This window comes from Pseudophryne corroboree, chromosome 2 (assembly GCF_028390025.1).
Source record: "Pseudophryne corroboree isolate aPseCor3 chromosome 2, aPseCor3.hap2, whole genome shotgun sequence".
Taxonomy (NCBI): domain Eukaryota; kingdom Metazoa; phylum Chordata; class Amphibia; order Anura; family Myobatrachidae; genus Pseudophryne; species Pseudophryne corroboree.
The window spans coordinates 354225041-354241364 of record NC_086445.1 but is presented as its reverse complement, the minus strand read 5'-3'; the positions used below and the strand labels follow the sequence as shown (position 1 = coordinate 354241364).

Sequence of the window (16324 nt, the reverse complement as noted above, 5' to 3'; positions counted from 1 at the left end):
GCGAATGTAATGTGAAACACTCTATGCCAAATAACGCAGACACAATGTGCAAAGGCAACTCTGGTGTGGAACCGTTTGAAAATGTGACTACTTTTATAGGGACAGTAACTTTTAAAAAATAAACACATTTAAAGCATTTTGGAATTTTGGAGAACAACATAAATGATAAGCAGCACATAGTGTTTGGATTAAACAACCCTGAAATGCCTTCAGATCACATAGCATTATTTCTCAGTCAAGTCATTTAGTAATAACAATATGTGAAAAGGCCTACCTTGTCTCTTTCATCAGCATCATACTTATCAGGAAAGGTGGGCTTTGTCACATTGTCTTCCTCTATTTCCCTTTCTTCCAGGTAAAACTGCCATTTAGCTTCAAAGTAGAACCAATGCTCTTGGTACTCTAAATAGAAGCAACATCCAGAAAATAGGATTTAATGAAACTGAAATGTTGGTGCAGTGAAAGAAGTCACCTGTTAACACAACTTTACCTAACTTGGCATTAGGTTTATTTTAGTTCACAAACTTGATCTGCTGAGACAACTGCATATTGAGTCCCTTGCAAGGGCATCTAATTGCTGAAAAATACTGTATAACTCTTTGACATGCAGAATAGGCAGGTAAAGAGAGTAAAGGGCCTGTGCATGCACACATCTCTGGGATAATAGTGGTGGCGCCATTTTTTCAATCATTCTCTACCGCTTATGCGCAGCTCTATGGGAAAATGTGCAGTCACCATTTTCCTGTTTATTTTTGCAGTGGAGAAGTAAGTACAGCCTATGGGTGCAGGGTGTGTGGAATAAGTCCCCTGGACCCAGTTATCGATAGGCCCAAGACAAGAAGGAATGTAAAGGTTTAAACTTCTTTTTGGGTTCAGAAAAAATGAGGAATCCCAATCAGGGGGTATATCAAGAGAGGAGGGATCCCATGTGCAGTCCTCATCTAGGTCCACCCCCTCCCCCCCACCCTCTCTAGCCAGCAGCGCTGCTCTGAGCACTAGTAGACTCTGGTGCTTTTTTTGTTCCTAGGGTACTAGTAACCTCAACAACATTGATTTCCAGTCATTTCCAGTCAATTTGACCACCTCACAGCTCACAATATTGTTTTCAGCAATACTAGCCAAAGGCTGCAGTGAGCTGGCTGCTTACTAAGCGACAGAGCAGCAGCGCAAACACACAGCAGTTTATAGCAAATCTATGAAACATTGCCACACACTGCGTTGATCAAAGGGCTTATAGATGAACGTAAATAAAGCACATTAGGGTAAAGCGCACCAACCAGTACAAATAACATATAGATATATATATATATATATATATATATATACATATATTTTTTTTTTTAAACGTGCAGCTAGGTTCAAACTGCATGAATCAAAGGGCATATAGCTGCACATGAACAAAACACACTAGGGTAAAGTGCACCAACCAGTACAAACAATATATATACAGTATCATGTATTTTTTATTTTTCTATTGTTAAACTTGCAGCTGGGTTCGAACAGTGCAGACAACAGGGCTTATAGATGCACGTGAACAAAGCACACTTGAGTAAAACGCACCAACCAATTAGTACAAAAACAATATATATTTTTTATTTTTCTATTTTTAAACTTGCAGCCCTATTCGAACTGCAGAGATCACAAAGATTATAGTACGTAAACAAAGCGCACTTGAGTAAAGTACAGCCAATACAGCAGAATACACTGCAACACAGAGCAGCGTAACCCAATATACAGTCACTTTACTGCACAGCCACAATTAGGATGGAGTCTCTGGATGGACACAGCACAGCCTAAACAGCAGAGTACAGTGCAGTGTACCCCCTATACAGTCACTATACTGCACATCCACAATTAGTTTGGACTAGAGTCTCTGGATTGACATAGCACAGCCTAAACAGCAGAGTACAGCGCAGTGTGCACCTATACAGTCACTATACTGCACGCACCGTGCACAGTCACAATTAGTCTGGAGTCTCTGGATGGACACACAGCACAGCCTAAACAGCAGAGTACAGTGCAGTGTGCACCTATACAGTCACTATACTGCACGCACCGTGCACAGTCACAATTAGTCTGGAGTCTCTGGATGGACACACAGCACAGCCTAAACAGCAGAGTACAGTGCAGTGTGCACCTATACAGTCACTATACTGCACGCACCGTGCACAGTCACAATTAGTCTGGAGTCTCTGGATGGACACACAGCACAGCCTAAACAGCAGAGTACAGCGCAGTGTGCACCTATACAGTCACTATACTGCACGCACCGTGCACAGTCACAATTAGTCTGGAGTCTCTGGATGGACACACAGCACAGCCTAAACAGCAGAGTACAGCGCAGTGTGCACCTATACAGTCACTATACTGCACGCACCGTGCACAGTCACAATTAGTCTGGAGTCTCTGGATGGACACACAGCACAGCCTAAACAGCAGAGTACAGTGCAGTGTGCACCTATACAGTCACTATACTGCACGCACCGTGCACAGTCACAATTAGTCTGGAGTCTCTGGATGGACACACAGCACAGCCTAAACAGCAGAGTACAGTGCAGTGTGCACCTATACAGTCACTATACTGCACGCACCGTGCACAGTCACAATTAGTCTGGAGTCTCTGGATGGACACACAGCACAGCCTAAACAGCAGAGTACAGTGCAGTGTGCACCTATACAGTCACTATACTGCACGCACCGTGCACAGTCACAATTAGTCTGGAGTCTCTGGATGGACACACAGCACAGCCTAAACAGCAGAGTACAGTGCAGCATGCCCCTATATACAGTCACTATTTACTGCACAGCCACAATTAGGAGTCTCTGGATGGACACAGCACAGCCTAAACAGCAGAGCATTGCACAGCATTTTTCAGTGTGCATTGAGTGAAAAGGTGATGAGTACCGGCCAGGGCACCTTATATAGAATCCAAGTCCCATGGGTGCACTCGGATCCCAATGTATGGAGTGGCTCGGATTCTTTGGAATCCGAATCGCTCATCTCTAAAGGTGAGTATAGAAGAAATAGGTGCAGGGTGTGCAGTGTTGCCCCCCCTTTACGCAGGGGCCCGCACACCCTGCACCAATTATAACTACGCCATTGATCCCAATTAAACTTATATAATATATACACTAGGAACAATAAAGTAAACTAAAACTAAATAAAAATATTTAAATTCTGAATAGAAACTATGGTAACTGTTCTGATTAACTGAGCAATCTATCTGAATATTACTCCCATTTTTCTTGTCAAAACACACACACATACTTCCCGACTCTGGAGTTTTCCTACTTGCCGACTCTAGAGTTTTCCCGGAGAGGATGGGCCAAGTGGCATGTACTGTGAATCACAGCACATCGGCCGCTCATCCCTTCTTGGCATGATTCCTGCTTTTGCATAGCAGGAGGCAGGGCCCTGATTATGCAAATCCCACCATTGTGCCCCAATTGCCCTGTCCACTGTCACTGGTAAGTGTTGGTGTCACCGGATTGTGGTAGAATTACCCACATTTCTGGGACCTGGGAGTCTGCCCTCCTAGTTTGGGAGTCTTCCAGAGGGCAAGTATGACACACACACACACACACACACACACACACACACACACACACACACACACACACACACACACAGTGCTGTATATGACCTGTTTATGGAAATGAAAATTATTTAAATTCAACAGTTATTATTATTATTATTATTATTATTATTATTGCTATTATTACTATTATTATTGTTATTATCTTACCTGCCATATGACGAATAGTTTTCTTACAGTACTCTTCAGCCATTGGTATCACCTTCAGCAGGTCTCTTCCCCACTGTACAAGCGGCTTTCCTTGTACGGCATAAGAGGCAAACAACGCAGTGCACAGTGACCCCAGAAACCCTGAATGTGCAAACACACAGACATATCCAGAGACAGATTATATTGAAATGAACACTTAAATATTAAATAAATGTGCTCCAAATCACTAGTCACTAAAGTGTTGCTTAATAAAAATACAAATTGATCCAATAAGAAACAAAGTTGTAACATTCACAAATATATACTGTAGACAGACCTTAAGGACACTGCAAGATATGGTTCCTAACAACGGGTGGGATTCCTACCATTACCTACTACAGCACCCCTGTGATTTGCTGGGTCTATGCGGACTGAAGAAAGGTAACGAATGGCAAGAAAGGGCTGGATTTGAAACACACCTTAGCCAAGTGCTATACCTTTCAGTTTCCATTTTTGTTGATGGACTTTTGTGGAATGCGGCTTCCAGTTTACTAATGCTATAAATGGTTATGTTCATTTCTTGATAAAGGTTTTTGATGAAACCAGAACATTGGGGGCGATTCGGAGCTGAACGCAGTCGTACGTCTCTACTCATGCAGACCGACCGCAGTGTGTGTGTGCAAGCTAAACCTTGTGGCCAAGGTGAATGACAGCGGTGGGAGTTCGGGGGCAGCGTTTCAGCTGAAACGGGGTCGTGTTGTGAGCGTTTTTGGGGTGGCTGCATGAAATCACACACAGCTGCTCCCACAAAGGGGTCAACCTCTAATCGATGCAACCGCAATTAAATTGCGGAAGGATCATGAGGCAGCGCTACACACATGCTGGGGGGCCTTGTCCTGTGCTGGGTGGTCCCCAGCATGTGAGGAGATGTACGCAGATCTTGCTGCGGGAAGCAAGATCTGCGTCCATCTCTGAATAACCCCCATTGTCCATGTATAATCAGGTTGGAAGAGGTGAATACACTTTTCTTCTTTCATCTGAATTGGTGAGTGCCCTTGCATAAATATATTTTGTATACTGCAGCTGCTGTAGATATAACCGGCAGGATGTAATGCCGGCCGAGTCCGTCGGCCGTGCGGGATGGCGGCCGAACTCGGATGTTTTTTTAAAGGGACAATCACTTACAAGGCATGGTTTTGCCTTATAAGTGATTGCCCCTTTAAAACAACATTCGAGTTTGGCCACCATCCCACACGGCCACCGGACTCTCAACATTAGATACCGCCGCACATGTACAGATAGAGTTAGATTTGGTTATATAGTTTCTGTGCAGGGTAAATACTGTCTGCTTTATTTTTACACTGCAATTTAGATATCAGTTTGAACACACCCCACCCAAATCTAACTCTCTCTGCATATGTTATATCTGCAAACCCCCCCCCCCACCTGCAGTGCACATGGTTTTGCCCATTAGAGGAAGATTTTGCTTTTGCGATCAACCTTGAATTAGGCCTGAAGTCTAGGATGAAACACAATGGGATCCATCGGTAACTTCCTGCATTTGGAATCTACCTTTGATCCAATCTTTGGTGCAATACAAAAAACTTATCTGGTTTTATCCATATTTGGGATGCCATTTATAATGCTTTCTCATTTGGCCAAATAAACTTGTGTTTTGCATATTACACTTTTGGTTACTTATCTATTTTAAATCACTCCATTCATAAGCTTACAGATACCTAATGAAACTCTAGATATACAGATTAGCATCATTTCAATACAACTTTGGTATATGTTTATTTTCTACGTTTCTGCAATTGAACTCACACCAAATTCATCTAAAATACTATACCTATTTCGTACCTTGTCCTCTATTTGTTCTCATCGTTATTCTTACTAGAGGTACAATTGACTACAGGAGATTAGCTGTGTCCAGACAAGATATTTCATGTACTTTATGTATAAAACAATTGTATTCTATTGACCTAGGTGTATTCAGTGTGTGAACTGGTTCTGTGAAATGCATCAAAACGCCCCTGGTGAGTGGTGCCAACAATGCATGTCATACGGCGATTATTATAAAATAGTACCAGGCACTATTATTATTATTATTATTATTATTATTATTATGAATATTATTATTATTATTTGCAGTAGCAGTAGTATTACTACTACTCATTATTACATTTTACATCAATTGATACTAAAAGAAGTGTCACATTGCCAGTTTGCCCCTATTACACTTTGCACTGAGGAGGGCAAATATATATACACTAATAATTTAACATGACACATTTTAGGGAACTTGCTTAGGAGCTGTATACATAATTGTATTATGTACACTGAAATTGGTTAGGGGTTTTTGAATAGGTATAGAGTAGACGAATCAACACAAATCTGGTCTAATATGACAGGTATGGCAGGATTACTCAAATCATGTCACTAGTTATAATAAATGAACCCCCTGTGTTCTGTGGGTGTGGTATGTTAGATAGACTAGACTTAGGCAATGTCTAGGTCGACCACTATTGGTCAACAGTAAGTAGGTCGACATGGTTTCTAGGTCGACAGGGACTCTAGGTCGACATGGACTAGGTCGACATGAAAAAAGGTCAACATGAGTTTTTTATACTTTTTTTGGTGTCGTTTTCTTCGTAGAGTGACCGGGAACCCCAATTAGTGCACTGTGTTCGCTTGCCATGCTTTGGGCAAGGTGCCTTGCTCCGCTACTGCTGCGCTCGGCACAGGTTATGGTTCCCAATTGTAGTCCACGTGGATCGTAAAGAATGAAAAAGTTCAAAAAATGATTTTTTTTAAAAAAAACTCCTGTCAACCTTTTGTCATGTCGACCTAGTACATGTCGACCTAGAGGTAAATTTACTAAGACGGGAGTTCTATTTAAGATGGGATGTTGCCCATAGCAACCAATCAGAATCTACTTCTCATTTATCTAGCACCTTCTAGAAGATAATACCTAGAATCTGATTGGTTGCTATAGGCAACATCCCATCTTAAATAGAACTCCCATCTTAGTAAATTTACCCCCTAGAGTCCTTGTCGACCTAGAAACCATGTCGACCAATAGTGGTCGACCTAGATATTGTCAACTCAAGTCTTGTCGACCTAGAGACCGGATTCCATGTTCTGTAATGTACATTAGTATACAACGTATAAGAAACACCATTTTCTTTTAACAATTCCATATTATTATTGTTCTACCTATCTATTAATATTATCACTAGTCATTTATTTGATGCCTATTTCAGCTCTGTGATAATGTGTCTGACTCTGCATTTAGTGGATGATTTAAGAGGCCAGGAGTGTTGCCTGGAAGGAGATATCCTGCTAATAGCACTGTAGCTTTGTGTCTTGGTATTTGAGACTCATGAGAGATGCTGGACAAACAGATCCAAAGAGTTTTTTTTACAAACTTGCTGTATCGCAATGTGGAACAATATAAAATGTATAACTCCTTATTGTATACTATTAGCTGTGCCAATATAAGCCAACAAGATAACACAACAGGGTAACAAAGGATACCTTCTAACACTAAATGAAAACAATTAAATAATATAAACAAAATAAATGCTCCCTATTTAAACAAAGAGAAAAATATGTAATTTTATATTTAACGGCAATCTAAAATTCAATAAAACACCTTACTTTATTATGCACAGAAAGAGGGGCATGTGCTACATGTAGATTTATGAATTGTAGACCTGCATTTAGCAAATGTTAGCAGACTCTGCATGCGCAGTAGCAAACATACCAATCTTTGGGGGAGATGTAGTAGCCAAGCAGTAGCGCCGAGATTTATTATCATCTCGGCTGCCGGAGAGGGGAAGTGCCCCTTACAGATAGCAGTGCCGATAATGACAGGGGAGTATAACGCCCCCGTCACCTTACTCGCAGCACCACTTTCATGGGGGAGAAGCGGTATCAGTGCACATACAGGGGTAGATGTATTAACCTGGAGAAGGCATAAGGAAGTGATAAACCAGTGATAAAGCAGTGTTAAGTGCAAATTGATAATACACCAGCCAATCAGCTCCTAACTGTTAATTTACATATGAGAGCTGATTGGCTGGTGCAGGGCCGTCTTAACGGCAGTGTAGGCCCCTGGGCACAGCAATGCATTGGGCCCCCTACCCATCCTCCAGCGGTAGGGGTGGGGTGTGCTATCAGCGGCAGCTTTGCTGTCCCGCGGGCGGTAGGGGGTGTTCTATCTTCCGCTCAGCATGTAGGACCTGGAGCAGTAATTTCTGCTAATTACTCCTTTACTGCACAGATGGGGTGGGAGGGAGAACACTAAACTGTAGAGGGGGGCATTGGGCTGAATGAAGGTGCCCTGGTACATGACTTCCGGGGTGGTAGGGGGTGTTAATTATGCAGGGGAGGGGTGGATAGGGGAGTGGGCTTAATATTCATCATTTTCTGGTGGGAGGGCAGCTTGCTTGACTGCAGATATCTCAAGTTCCTGAAAATAGATTTCTTAGCTTTGAATGGGATAAAAAAACTAGAGAGTCCCACCTTTCAGAAGGTTCTGGGACTTGGGGATCAGAGGTCAGGAGCCAGAGCAATCCTCCAATGAATATATAAAACTGTATACCAGGTGTGTAGAGCTGGAGCAGGGACCAGCTGCTGGAAGGCTGATATCTCTGGTTCCGGCTGTCACAACTGAGGGCCTGAGCTGACGGGAGGCAGCCTCAGTTGTAGGGGCTGAGATGTACCGGAACCTGGGAGGTTGTATCAGACCCCTGGACATGTAAGTAACATGAATAATAACTGCCCGAAGGCGTGACCACGACAACTTGGATAAAAGTCAATGATGTTTATTATGACAACTCCGCAACACAGCAGCAGTAAAAGAAAACGTAAAAGTCAGCAAATAATAAATACAGTTCCTGGGTACTACAGGATGGCAGGAGCCACAGGGCACTGGTAGTGTGAGATAGTTCTTATGATCTTCTAGATGGAAAGTCCTTACCAGGCCCGACTGTAGCAATGGAGATAACCCAGGATTGTGCCAGCTGATGTTCCAGGAAAAGCTGGGTTGCTGAAGGTAAAACAGCTGCTGTGGATACTGGCTGGAACCAGACTGTTGTTAGCACGGAGTGGATACTGGCTGGAACCAGTTAAATAATAGATGAACTTGGGAGCGATGAAATATGAACTGAAATGTAGAACTTGAGAGCGGAGAAATAATAATACCGGTGGAGAGTGGTAAAGTGTAGAAAGGACACCGGCCCTTTAAGGGAAGCTGTACTCTGCTGGAAGCTGAGCTGGAAGCAGGTAATGCTGTAGCTGGAAACAGATGAATCCACAATGGATTGGAGAGTCAGGCTACACCGCAGGTGGAATGCTGGTGCGGGTCTCTATGGTGGAAGTCTTGAGACAGGAGCTGGAACCTGGAAGACAATCACAGGAGAGAGACAAACAGGAACTAGGTTTGACAACCAAAGCACTGACGCCTTCCTTGCTCAGGCACAGTGTATTTATACCTGCAGCAAGGAAGGGATTGGCTAGGCAATTATGCAGATTAACAATACTGACAACAGATTGGAGGAAATGATCAGCTGACAGAATCCAAGATGGCTGCGCCCATGCAGACACTTGGAGGGAAGTTTGGTTTGTAATCCATGTGGTAATGAAAACAGTAATGGCGGCGCCGGCCACTGGAGACAGGAGACGCCAGGCTGACAAGTGCACATCCAACCACGCGGACACAGCGGAGGCCGCGGCTGACGTAATCGCCACTCTGACACTCTGCATGCAGAAGCTCAGGGACGGCGGCGGAGGCCGCGGGAGACGCCATGCCAGATGTAATAAGGCGTTACTGTGACAGCGTCTCAGAGAGACAGGAGAGGATGCAGGAATGTGAACATTAGGATAACAGATGGGATCCGGTCCTGGAGCGCTGAGCCAGCCTTAGGAGGCATCTGATGGGTAAGAAATGGCGTCCAGATACCCGGATCGTGACAGCACCCCCCCCTTTAGGAGTGGCCCCAGGACACTTCTTTGGCTTTTGAGGAAACTTGGAATGGAATCTCCGGACCAAGGCAGGAGCATGGACATCAGAAGCATTGGTCCATGAACGTTCCTCAGGGCCGTAACCCTTCCAGTCAATAAGATACTGTAGTTGACCGTAACGGTGACGTGAGTCCAGGATCTTGGCCACTTCATACTCAACGCCTCGTTGAGTTTGGACTTTCGGAGTTGGAGGAAGTGAGGAATGAAACCGATTCAAGATCAGCGGTTTCAACAGGGAAACATGGAATGTCCTGGGTATTTTTAAGAAGGGAGGCAACTGGAGTCTGTAAGCAACAGGATTGATGACTTGTTCAATCTTGAAAGGACCGATATAGCGAGGTGCAAACTTCATACTGGGAACTCTTAACCTCAAATTCTTCGTGGATAACCATACCCGATCACCCACCTTGAGAGCAGGAACTGCTCGACGCTTCTTATCCGCAAACTTCTTGTACCTGAACGATGCCTTGAGCAGAGCTGATCGTACGCTCTTCCAGATATTGGCAAACTGATGCAAGGTGATATCCACTGCGGGAACAGAAGTTGCTGGAAGCGGTTGGAACTCAGGGACTTTAGGGTGGAATCCAAAGTTGGTGAAGAATGGTGTTGAAGAAGATGAAGAATGATACTGGTTGTTATGACAGAACTCGGCCCAGGGAAGTAATTGAACCCAGTCATCTTGAGAGGAGGACACATAGATGCGGAGGAAGGCCTCCAAGTCCTGATTCACCCTCTCGGTTTGACCATTGGTCTGAGGATGGTAAGCCGTGGAAAACTTTAGCTTGACTTGGAGGACTTGACATAAACTTCGCCAGAATTTGGCTGTGAATTGAACTCCTCGATCTGAGATAATTTCTTCAGGAAGACCGTGGAGTCGGAAGATCTCTTGTATGAATACTTGAGCCAACTTGGAAGCTGACGGAAGACCGGTGAGAGGAATAAAGTGTGCCATCTTGGTGAACCGGTCAACTACCACCCAGATGGTATTGAACTTGTTGCACATGGGTAAGTCTGTAATGAAATCCATCGACAAGTGGGTCCATGGTCGACGGGGAACGGATAGTGGAACCAGTTGCCCCGCAGGCGACTGGCGGGATACTATATGTTGGGCACACTTTGGGCAAGATGCAATAAACTCCAAGACGTCTTTTTTCAGAGTTGGCCACCAATAGGACCTAGAGATAAACTCCAGGGTTTTTTGGATACCTCTATGTCCGGCAAAACGGGAAGCATGGGCCCAATGCATGAGCTTCTTCCTTAGCATCGGCTTCACAAAACTTTTCCCTGATGGGGGCGTAGAGTCCATCCCTACCGTGGAGAATGCCAACGGATTTATAATAGGATGCTTGTCTGAAGACTCTGACTCATTTTCTTGCTCCCATGAGCGGGAAAGGGCATCGGCCTTGCGATTCTGAGAGCCCGGACAGAACTGGAGTTTAAAGTCGAACCTGGAAAAGAAAAGTGCCCATCTGGCCTGACGAGGGTTGAGACATTGTGCGCCCTTCAGGTATAAAAGGTTCTTGTGGTCTGTAAGTATGGTGATTAAATGAGAAGCTCCCTCCAACAGATACCTCCACTCTTCTAGAGCGAGCTTGATGGCTAGCAACTCCTGGTCGCCAATGGCATAGTTGCGCTCAGCTGGGGAGAACTTCCGGGAGAAGAAACTGCAAGGATGTAAATGGCCATCTTTAGCCCTCTGAGATAACACCGCTCCTACTCCAACGGAGGAGGCATCCACCTCTAGGATGAAAGGAGAGTCGATGTCAGGCTGTTTCAGGACAGGCGCAGAGATGAACCTCTGTTTTAAAAGATGAAAAGCTTGCATGGCTTCTTCAGACCACTTGGACGGGTTAGCACCCTTCTTGGTGAAAGCAGTAATAGGCGCCACAATGGTGGAAAAGTCTCGTATAAACTTTCGGTAATAATTGGCGAACCCTAAGAACCTCTGGACCCCTTTGAGGGTTAAGGGTACCGGCCAATTCTGAATTGCTTGTAGTTTCTCAGGATCCATCTCTAGTCCGGAACCGGACACAATGTACCCTAGAAACGGAATGGACTTGACTTCAAAGACGCATTTTTCTAATTTGCAATAGAGATGATTGACACGGAGACGGGACAGAACCTCTTTAACCCAAAAACGATGTTCCTCTAAATCGTTGGCAAAAATGAGGATATCGTCTAGATCAGAGATTTTCAACCTTTTTTTACTCGCGGCACACCGAACAATATCTTAAAATTGCCAAGGCACACCATCAGTTCCCCACAGAAAAAGACAAAACACACACATTGGCCCTCCCAGTAAAAAAATAAATAAATCCACACATACATTGGCCTACACAGAAAAAACAATCACATTGCTCCCCACATAAATCAATCACATTTCTCCCCACATAAATCCTATTGCTCTCCACATGAATTATTCACATTGTTCCCCCCATAAATTCATAAATTCTTATTCTCCCCACATAAATCCTATTGAAATCCTATTGTTCCCCACAGGAAAAATAAAATAACACATATTATCAGCTGTCCTCAGTGGCGGGGGTTGTTTATAGTGGAGTGCTGCGAATACTGAGCAGCGTGCGGTAGGGCAGGTGTGGATGTGGGTGGGCAAGGAAAGCTGTGTATGCAGGCTGGAACTGGGAAATGTGTAGGTAGGCGGGTGGGCTGGCTGGGTGGTGAGACGCGGCAGCTGTGACCTATGATATCACATCGTTTTCAAGGCATAGGTCATGGCCGGAGCACGACTGATCCTCTAAGAAGAGCCCGGGCCAACAGTTCACTGTGAAGGTGCAGGAAGCTGCTCTGGCTCCGCGGCACACCTTGCCACTGGTCGCGGCACACTAGTGTGCCACGGCACACTGGTTGAAAAAGCCTGGTCTAGATAGACCACGACATGACGGTATAGAATGTCTCTGAAGATCTCATTGACAAAATGCTGGAAGACAGCTGGAGCATTGCTCAATCCGAAGGGCATGACGAGGTACTCATAATGTCCGTCACGGGTGTTAAAGGCGGTCTTCCACTCGTCACCCTCACGGATCCGGATGAGATTGTATGCACCTCGCAAGTCCAGCTTTGTAAAGATGGTAGCTCCGCTAACTCTGTCAAAGAGCTCAGTAATCAGGGGTAAAGGATAACGGTTCTTGATGGTAATGTCGTTCAAACCTCTGTAGTCGATGCACGGCCGCAGACCACCATCTTTCTTTTTTACAAAAAAGAAGCCTGCGCCGGCTGGGGAAGAAGAAGGTCGAATGAACCCCTTTGCTAGGTTCTCTTTAATGTATTCCTCCATAGAATGCGTCTCAGGCAGAGACAACGGATAAGTTCGGCCTCGAGGTGGAACCTTCCCTGGAACGAGATCAATCGGACAGTCCCATTCTCTATGAGGAGGAAGGATATCAGCAGAAGCTTTACTGAACACATCCGTGAAATCTTGATATGGAGGAGGTGGAACATCAGACGACCTGGGGGAGGAAGAACAGACAGGCAATACTTTAAACAAACATGTCTCTGCACAGGAGGAACCCCATGCCAGGATTTGCGTAGTCGTCCAATCAATTGTAGGATTGTGAAGACGGAGCCATGGAAGGCCCAGGACCACAGGATGTGTGGCTCTTGGAATCACTAAAAGTGAAATAAGTTCGGAATGAAGAACTCCCACTCTCAGACGAACTGGTAGAGTCCTTAGAGCAATAACAGTATCAAAAATTTTACTGCCATCCACGTCAGTTAAGGAAAAGGAGGAAGGAAGTCTCTCGGTGGGTAGGGACCACCGTTTAACATAGGCTTCAGTAATAAAGTTCCCAGCTGCTCCGGAATCAAGGAGGGCAATGACGTTCCGATAACGTTGAGCAACTTGAAGCGAGACTGGGAGATTACAATCATGAGGAGATGGAGAGGAGATCATTACTCCTAGCCGGCCCTCTCCTGGGCGAGCTAGGGTTTGGAGTTTTCCCGGACGTTCGGGACAGGCATTGATGGTGTGAGACGGAGCTGCACAGTAAAGACAAAGAGACTCAGAGAGGCGTCTTCGGCGCTCAGCAGGAGTTAAACGGGAACGGCCAATTTGCATGGGCTCATCTTTAGATGGTGACAGTTGACGAGGAGGAGGAGCAGAAGATTTTGGAGCAGATGATCTTCCACGCTCAGTTGCTCTCTCTCTCTCTGAAACGTAAATCAACTTTCGTGCAGAGTGAGATTAGCTCATCTAACTTAGAAGGTAAGTCTCTGGTAGCTAACTCATCTTTAATAAGCTCAGATAAGCCATGCCAGAATGCAGCATACAGGGCCTCGTCGTTCCATGCCAGTTCGGATGCCAGGATCTGGAACTGTATCAGATATTGTCCTACAGTACGTGACCCCTGGCGTAAACGGAGAATCTCGGATGAAGCTGAGGTTACCCGGCCTGGCTCGTCGAAGATGCGCCTGAATGTTGACACGAATGCAGTGTAAGAAGATAGCAGGGTGTCGGACCTCTCCCATAACGGTGATGCCCAGTCAAGGGTGGAGCCACTGAGAAGAGAGATAATGTAGGCAATTTTTGTACGGTCACTGGGAAAATTGCCAGGTTGTAGCTCAAACTGAATCTCACACTGGTTGAGAAATCCCCTGCAGAATCTTGGAGATCCGTCAAATTTTGCTGGCGTTGGAAGATGAAGACGTGGAGCAGAAATGGGTAAGGTGGGTGGGGTTATAACTGGAGTCACTGTGGTTGACGCACCAGATGCGCCTGATCCACGGAGAGTTGTCTGAATCCCATCCAGCCGAGTAGAGAGATCCTGGAGACAGCGGATGATGTGGCCCTGTGCAGCCTCCTGATGTTCTAGTCGGGCTGCCAGTTCTTGCATCGGCCTGGCCGCTTGATCCTGGTCTCCGGCTGGATTCATTAGGTCAGTGCTTACTGTCACAACTGAGGGCCTGAGCTGACGGGAGGCAGCCTCAGTTGTAGGGGCTGAGATGTACCGGAACCTGGGAGGTTGTATCAGACCCCTGGACATGTAAGTAACATGAATAATAACTGCCCGAAGGCGTGACCACGACAACTTGGATAAAAGTCAATGATGTTTATTATGACAACTCCGCAACACAGCAGCAGTAAAAGAAAACGTAAAAGTCAGCAAATAATAAATACAGTTCCTGGGTACTACAGGATGGCAGGAGCCACAGGGCACTGGTAGTGTGAGATAGTTCTTATGATCTTCTAGATGGAAAGTCCTTACCAGGCCCGACTGTAGCAATGGAGATAACCCAGGATTGTGCCAGCTGATGTTCCAGGAAAAGCTGGGTTGCTGAAGGTAAAACAGCTGCTGTGGATACTGGCTGGAACCAGACTGTTGTTAGCACGGAGTGGATACTGGCTGGAACCAGTTAAATAATAGATGAACTTGGGAGCGATGAAATATGAACTGAAATGTAGAACTTGAGAGCGGAGAAATAATAATACCGGTGGAGAGTGGTAAAGTGTAGAAAGGACACCGGCCCTTTAAGGGAAGCTGTACTCTGCTGGAAGCTGAGCTGGAAGCAGGTAATGCTGTAGCTGGAAACAGATGAATCCACAATGGATTGGAGAGTCAGGCTACACCGCAGGTGGAATGCTGGTGCGGGTCTCTATGGTGGAAGTCTTGAGACAGGAGCTGGAACCTGGAAGACAATCACAGGAGAGAGACAAACAGGAACTAGGTTTGACAACCAAAGCACTGACGCCTTCCTTGCTCAGGCACAGTGTATTTATACCTGCAGCAAGGAAGGGATTGGCTAGGCAATTATGCAGATTAACAATACTGACAACAGATTGGAGGAAATGATCAGCTGACAGAATCCAAGATGGCTGCGCCCATGCAGACACTTGGAGGGAAGTTTGGTTTGTAATCCATGTGGTAATGAAAACAGTAATGGCGGCGCCGGCCACTGGAGACAGGAGACGCCAGGCTGACAAGTGCACATCCAACCACGCGGACACAGCGGAGGCCGCGGCTGACGTAATCGCCACTCTGACACTCTGCATGCAGAAGCTCAGGGACGGCGGCGGAGGCCGCGGGAGACGCCATGCCAGATGTAATAAGGCGTTACTGTGACAGCGTCTCAGAGAGACAGGAGAGGATGCAGGAATGTGAACATTAGGATAACAGATGGGATCCGGTCCTGGAGCGCTGAGCCAGCCTTAGGAGGCATCTGATGGGTAAGAAATGGCGTCCAGATACCCGGATCGTGACACCGGCCACAGTAGAGACAAGCTGCCAGTGTCCAGCAAAAGGGGTGAGTCCCAGCTTTTGTATTATACCCTCAAAAAAACTCTATGTCAGACAGAACCTGAGATATCTGGCTGGGAAGAGCAATTAACAGGCTCGGATGGGAACCACTGCTTTCACGTTGGATATTTCCGGTTCCCCAAGGCCGATTTTAAAAAATCTGGTACCTCTGGAAAGAGGGGACCCTCAGCTATCAGCCTAGGGCCCTTATACTCCTGGGGCCCTTGGGCAATAGCCCATTGAGCCCATACGAAAAGACGGCCCTGGGCTGGTGTGTTTGTCACCTTGCATTTATCACTGGTTTATCATTTCCTTATG

At 45.7% G+C, this 16324-nt stretch overlaps 1 protein-coding gene across 1 annotated transcript in view; it reads right to left on the bottom strand.

The window, feature by feature from the left end:
- Positions 1-16324, bottom strand: part of ADPRHL1 (ADP-ribosylhydrolase like 1) — a 101868-nt gene that overhangs the window by 11034 nt on the left and 74510 nt on the right. Inside the window, exons 4-5 of the mRNA XM_063953115.1 lie at positions 3747-3887; positions 275-402 (exon numbers count right to left, since the gene is read on the bottom strand). Of these exons, the coding sequence (XP_063809185.1) occupies positions 275-402; positions 3747-3887 (269 nt within the window). The remainder of the gene's footprint in view (positions 1-274; positions 403-3746; positions 3888-16324) is intronic.